We start from the raw sequence: 7,198 nt of genomic DNA, 5'->3' as shown, positions 1-7,198 counted from the left end.
GTACAGTGATAGCAGTTTTCTAAACTGAAAAGTGTAAATTGCAGTATTTCGTGTAAGAATAAAAAATGTATAATTTTGTTTGTCTTTTGGTCTTTCCTGAATGTTGATTCCAGTCTTGTTGGGAGGGGAGAGAAGGGAGAGGGATGGTCATTATGGAAGAGGGGAGGCACTTTGAGAGCTGTCGATTGCAGTTCCACTCTCCGTGCCGGCTGTGAAGGTACTGGTATTACTGTGTGCTGTGGGGTTTAATGCATACAGACGTTATATGTCTTTGCAATGTTTTATTTGTTCAACACAGACAAAACGTATTTGCTTGTGAATGGTTAAATATCCATAACTTATTTTCCACCTACAATTAGAGCTGCTCAAGTACAGCTAAAAAATATTTATATTATATAACGATTCATCAAGATATTTTCCGAATAATCTGTGACACAGTGCTTGCAAATATACCATATTCATATCTGCACTATATATACTCTACATTGCACCTACTGAATCACCCGGCAACCAACAGTTGAGTGGACATCTTGAGAATCTAAAGTGAAACACAAACTAGAGGGTACAAGGAAAAACTCATATAGAGAAGTGCATTTAAAACTGAGAATAGAAGCCACTTTTTTTACACAGAAAGTTGAAGGGGTCTTGAGCAAGAAGTGCTGTTGCAGCTGATGCCCTGCCATTTTCAAGAAACGTTCGAGTAAAAGGCCTGGATTAATTAGCCACTAGCGAACAAACATGCTAAACGAGCCGACCGAGTGTTTTATAATCAATAATGCAAGTACTGTAGCTCTAGTAAAGGGAGTTTTTCGTATCGATAATGAGCATCATAGTTGAAAGCCGAAATTTGGAGCGGTATTCCGGGACTAGCGTTAAGCACCACTGTGTTAAAGGAATGACAGTCGGTGTGGAGAGTAAACGCCTTTGCTGTTTGCGGCGCGTTAGTTCGTCCATTTCTAAAAAGCAGTCTTGCTTGACTTGTTTATACATGCTGTTGTTATTTGACGAATGTTCGCCGCTGAGTGGCAGCACTGTTTGCTTCTCTACACTTTCACTTTCATTTTCCTACGGCAGGGCGGGCAGTAAGTATCCCACATCACAACTTGGAACCAGTGACAAGGCAGCAGAGGTCTCTCTACCGAGGACTTAATTCGTGTTTCAGTTCGTCATTGTTGCTATACAGGTTTAGCAAGAGGTAAGCTGTTTTTGTTAGAGTTGTGACATTATTTCAATTTTCTACTCGATTAGTATGAAGTCAGGTTGAAATGAAACATACTGTACATCACATCCCTGTCTTATATTAAGCTGCTGTGGTGAAGGTTGTTTTTGTATCATTTGAGAGATACAGTATGACGCATGACAGAGCTTTACAATTACATTCTTCCAGTCCGCGTAGTCCTGTGTCTCTAAAACTACGGTAATATTTATGCTTGTTGTAATGAATGCTGATACGGATGTTTTCTTGGGTCACTATTATTCATTTTACAATGAATTACTTCTGCTTGCACGTGGTTGGACATCATTTTCACAGCAGTTGCGTCATGAATTTAGCAGCGAAGAGACAATTGAATTTAAAGTGACGCTCTCCTGGGCTAGACCACCACAGTGCTGGGAAGCAAACCAGAAACGGACTGGGAATAAAAGTTTATGAATTTGCAGAAATTGCAGAATTGGCAAAAACTGTGCCAACTCTGTTGATACAGTACGTGTCCAAATTCCTATTCAGTCTTTAATTATAAATGTTCAGCCTATAAAGATTCTAAAAAGGAACAGATTATGTGATATGTGACCTGATGGGACAACTGATTTTTTCTCCCATATAAAAAGCCATTAAAAAAAAAGAAGCATTCAAAGAAATACGCCGTTTTTGTAGTAATGTACAGTATTTAAGATGCAATGTCTATATTGCACCCTGTACACTTACTGTAACTGGATTAATTCAGGGTAATTTAAAAATTAAATTACATAAAAGGCTTGTGATTGTATTTCGGTCATTCTTTGTCTAAAAGTTTGTGGTGTCTTAACAGCTTTCAGTATTTGACTTGTTTCTGTATTTTGGGGGACAGAATGTTTTGGAGCCCAAAGCCATGACAGTGCCAAGGCACATGCTATGACTCTGTCTGATACTATATTTCAGTATATCCACTGACATTATCTAAGGCCTGAGATGATGTTTTGAAATCAAAAGGAATCTAATCTGAACCATGCTTTCCATATGTCATGCAGGTTATAATGACAAGCCCAGCGGTTGATCCAGTCGTGAAAAGCTCTGATGTTCCTGTAGTGACTCTGCAGAATAAAATACAATCTGCCAAAACCCCAGAAGAAAAAGAAAAGCTCAAGAAAGACCTAGATGACCTGATGCAGGTACCTGTAGCTAATTAGACTTAACATTGGCTAAAGTGTCATGCTAAAGAAAGAAACATAGGCCACGATTTCCAGATAGAGGTTGTGTAAATTATAGGTGTGGCACTCTGACCATGAGGAAGGAGGTTGTCCCAGGTGTGTTAGAGTCTGTTTTGTTTTAATAATAATGTGTTCCAATGTTCCAGCTCGTCAGTATCAAATATCATTGACATTTGATGTCGGTTTTCAAAAAGAACTTCTGAAACATGTTACAAATGCATTTACATAATGGCTCCTGAAAAGAAAAATCAGCCATCTGTTCTACACATGAATGCAAAACATAATAATTCCTTCAATAATAAACCTGGAATGTGCTGCACAAAAGAGCAGTATCTATTATTGTATTTCGTGAAACCCTTCCCTCGCTAAAGATTCTACTCGTGATTATCAGGATATACAGGTGCTGTCTATTTTGACATGTGGATGACAATGTTGAAAAAATAAATTCTTTAATTTACACAAATTAAAGACATTTACATATTCAACAAATGGTAAAGAGGTTAAAAGATTTTTGTGCCAGATCAACATTTACTAAAGAAGTTCTGTGAGCAAAAATGATTATGTAAATAGGCAGATGAGGCTTATTTAAAAACCATGCAGATTGTATATATATCTACAGTAAAAACTTTTGAAACCAAAAACAAACAGCACATTTTTTTCCACAGACAAGAGAGCTAATCCGGGCATCGGTAATACAGATCATTGAAAAATCCACCGACTCCAAAGAGCAAGCACAGTCAATCCAAACCTCGGGACAAGCCGACATCACCAACTACAAGGTGTACCGGGAGGTCATAGAGTATTACAAGCAGAAATGTTTTAACTGGCACAACCCAAAGGTTTGTAATGACTCGAATCACATTCACGTGCTGCTGCTCCTCTTGAGAAAGTGATTAACATTTTGGCTAACAGCAGTACATACATCACTTTTTTATTAAATATATGTTGCATACAGCCTAATGTGACACAATCATAAAGGCAGTCTTCATGGAAGAATGATAAAAGACTGTCCCCAAAACATTCAGTTTTTCCATGTGTGTTTTTATGCTTGTATGTGTGATGTAAATCCCTCGACTGCCAAGCTTACTACAAGCTTCAGTTTTGAAATGATATCTGCCTGCCATTTCATATTGGCCAGTAGCCATATCACCCAGCAACTCACATCTGACAACCCACTGAAGCTAGGCAGCTGTGAGCCTGGTCAGTACCTGAATGGGAGACCTCCTGGGAAAAGCTCAGGCTGCTGCTGGTGTTAGTGGGGCCAGCAGTGGGTGCTTAACTTGCTGTCTGTGTGGGTCCTAATCCCCCAGTATAGTGATGGGGATACTATACTGTAAAAATGTGCTGTCCTTCGGATGAGACAAAAATGAGGTCCTGAAAATCCCAGGGAGTTTCTTGAAAAGAGTAGGAGTGTTACCCTGGTTTCCTGGCCAAATTTCCCCCTGGCCTTTAGCAATCATGGCCTCCAAATAATCCCCCATCTCTGAATTAGCTTCGTCATTATGCGCTCCTCCCTCACTATGACAGCTGATGTGTGTGAGTGTACTGTGCGCACTATGGCTGCCGTCGCATCATTCCCATTACCTGTAAAGCACTTTGAGTGGAGTGTCCAGAAAAGTGCTATATAAGTGTAAGGAACTGATTTATCCATTATTTTCCATTTTCCCTTGAGGTCCTTATGTACACTTAGTCGCACCCAGGTGTTCAGACATAAGCAGATACTATTTGGCCAGAGATCGGGAATAAAAAGTTGCCTGTTTTCTCTGACAATCTGACACAATAACCGATTAATTTCGTTACCACTAAGTTTCCTGGTTTGAAATTCATAAGATTGCCCTACTAAAACTGGTTTCTGACCCACGACTTTACCAGTCACTGGTGAAGCTAAGGTCATTGATGGAGCTGGTCTGCCTTTACTCTGTTTATATACTGGGAAATCAGGCTCTACCCTGGTGTCCTGGAGTTTTCCTTGTGAGAATGCCAAAAGAGCTCCTTCATTCTCTGGAGCGTTGACCTTCGCTTTCTTTCATCCCTCAAGCCTCTTTTGCTGAACTATGTTGAACTGTCATATACATTATCTGGAATTAATCACTTGTGTTATAGTATATTAATGAGTGTATGTAAGAATTTAGTAAGAACATATTAAATGAACTTTAGAATTTTGCACCTACTGTATACCTTCCTGTGGGAATCAGAAGGTGTAGACCTTATCTCTAAATCATTGAAGTGATTTAAACATGTTCTAATCTTTGTCATTTTAATTACCTTTCACAGTATGCATATGCCCTTCATCAGCTGCACCTGTTCTCAAATCTGTGTGAGGCGAACGTGCCCATGGAGCGGTAGGTCTTTCTCTGTTATTGACTCTAATAGATGTCTAGAACATCTAGACATCTATTAGAGTTACTTAGAACAGTGTTGACCTGGCTGTGCAGGGGTGGGCCATTGGCAGCTGGGGAAACTGAGCTGTGTATTTGACATGTTGCACTTACAATAAAAGCAGGACTGGTGGTAAGATGGGATTCAGTCAGCACTGTGCAGGGAGACTAAAATGTAGAGCAGCGAGTTCAGATCTGACTTTGCCATTATTTGTACCAAACACTATCATTCCACCACCAAATCAATCTTGCACTCTGCACCTTCCAGCCCATCTGGTTGGACCAGTAGATTCTACAAGCTCCTCCTTCCCCACACCCAGTGAGTGATGTTTCCTTCTGCATTGCTGCCATCCTGCTGCATGGCACATATAATGTACCTGTACCTTACTATACAGTGCTTGTCACATGACTCTGACACTCCTTTGCCATTACCTACCTTATGTAAAGTGCTGAGCTTTCTGTTACGGTTGAATAGTCCTAAAATGTTTTTGTTTAATTGCATTGTATTTCTGATAGGAATCTTTGCAGGTTGTTTTAAATGAAGGTCACAGCCAAATTAATAATAACACAACAAAAAATAAGTGACAGTAATTTCTTCTTATTAACATATTTCGCCTGATGTGGAAAAACAAATGACATGCATTGCTATATAAATGACAAGATTTCCAGTTTCAAGTTTTTCCATCTGGAATTTCCTGTAACGTCTCAATGTATTTTTTTTGTTAGAAAAGGCAAACATTGTGATTAATGGAATTCGGCTCGTTTTTTCTTGACTTTTTGAGTAAAAGCCAGTGCATGAATGATCTCATACTGTATATATGTTTATTTCTGCTGCCCTAATGCTGCAGTAATTACAACCTTCACCCAGCATCCTTTACTTTGAGGGTTCGGTGATACGACATGTTTCTACTAATCTTGATGTAGAAACAGGATTAGCGCAGAAGAGATATGGACAGTAAGTTACTTGTCTGTTCTTACAGCATTAAAACAGCCATTGATGTCGTAAGTGAAAACCTGAAGAAAGGAGATGCAGCTGGATGTTGAGCAACGGCCAGAACGGACCCTAATGGAGCATCTTCTTTTACTACAGAGCCACAGCTGAACTAACACTAACAGGGCAGACACTGTATATTTTCATTCTAGAGAGGCCTGGGAAACAGGAAACAGTGTTATTCTGTTGTGTGTGTGTTTTTTCTGTTTTGTTTTACTGTAATTTTTTATTCCTTTTTTTTCCTTTTTAATGTATTTACTGTATTGTATTATTTCAACTAGATTTTTACTGCACTGTGTTGATTGTGCCTGGCTGCCGTAGCACTTGAATTCCCTGCATGGGATTAATAAAGTACCTACCTACCTAGCTGTATTTTGGATAAAGTAGCTTATACCTTTTCTCTTGCTCGAAGTGGGCTCTTGAGCGGTGGAGCGGTGGCTCTGTGGCTAAGGATCTGTGCCTGTGGCTGGAAGGTTACCGGTTACCTGAGCAAGGCCCTGAACCCCAACTGCTCGAGGGGTGCTGTATAAATGGCTGACCCTGCGCTCTGACCCCAAGCTTCACTCCCTGTCTGTGTGTCTCATGGAGAGCAAGTGTCATGTAGCAGTTCTTTCCGGGCCCTATGCAGACGACACAATCCGGTTGGTGAAGACACAGTAGGAATAAAATCATGCAGGGGAAGGGATGGAGACAGGGGGCGTGTCCAAGGAGTGCAGGTGTCCAGGGGGAGTGAGTCTAGGGCGAACAATCCATATAGGAAATCCAAACGGGTAATCAGAAACAAAGGCAGAACTCCATGGCCAGGCGATCCATCCGGGGGGAATAGGAGCAGAAACCATGTCAGAACCGGCGAGGGGAAATCAGGAACAGAAAATTAAAAGCATAACGGAGCCAGATGTACAGTAGCAGGACCCTGGGCTCTCATGAAACACGATTCAATGAGGAATCTCGGGTGACGTCTGCGTCTGGCTTTTAAGGTGGAACTAAGGAGGGGCTGGAATAAGGGACAGGTGTGGGGAATGAGGTAGAACGAGGAAGGGCTGGAGCGCCCTTAAGAGGAGGAGTGCATTCGTGACAGTAAGCTGGGATATGCAAAAAGACAATTTCCTAGTGCAAGAAATTGTAAAGGGCTAATAAAGAGATCTTACTTTGTGCTGCAAAGGTGTAATTCTGGCATTTTCCACTGGACGGTGAGCCTTATGACCATTACTGGCTTGCAAATCCCTGGAAGAGTGCCACCCACTGCCTCGCCTACATCCAGCTTCCAACGTTTGCAGAAAAATTTTCCGTGTTAGCTCACAGCCCAAAAAGCCCAAACCAGGGTTTGTATGTGGTGGTGTGGTGATTGTGGTTCTTCTAAAATAAAATAAAAAAATAATGCTCATACTTTATTTTCAAGTGAAATCTTATTTTCTTTTAACCT

General features: G+C 40.7%; 1 protein-coding gene across 1 annotated transcript; it reads left to right on the top strand.

The window, feature by feature from the left end:
* The first annotated feature begins 1,074 nt into the window (after positions 1–1,074).
* LOC107078449 (legumain-like) lies at positions 1,075–7,161 on the top strand. The gene is made up of 5 exons (XM_015355965.2): positions 1,075–1,195; positions 2,227–2,367; positions 3,072–3,245; positions 4,681–4,748; positions 5,765–7,161. The coding sequence occupies exons 2-5, from the start codon at positions 2,233–2,235 to the stop codon at positions 5,826–5,828; spliced, it is 441 nt and encodes a 146-aa protein (XP_015211451.1). The 5' UTR covers positions 1,075–1,195; positions 2,227–2,232; the 3' UTR covers positions 5,829–7,161.
* Positions 7,162–7,198: the final 37 nt, after the last annotated feature.

The sequence above is a fragment of the Lepisosteus oculatus genome, chromosome 9 (genome assembly GCF_040954835.1).
Source record: "Lepisosteus oculatus isolate fLepOcu1 chromosome 9, fLepOcu1.hap2, whole genome shotgun sequence".
NCBI lineage: Eukaryota > Metazoa > Chordata > Actinopteri > Semionotiformes > Lepisosteidae > Lepisosteus > Lepisosteus oculatus.
This window is presented reverse-complemented; position numbering and strand designations above follow the sequence as displayed.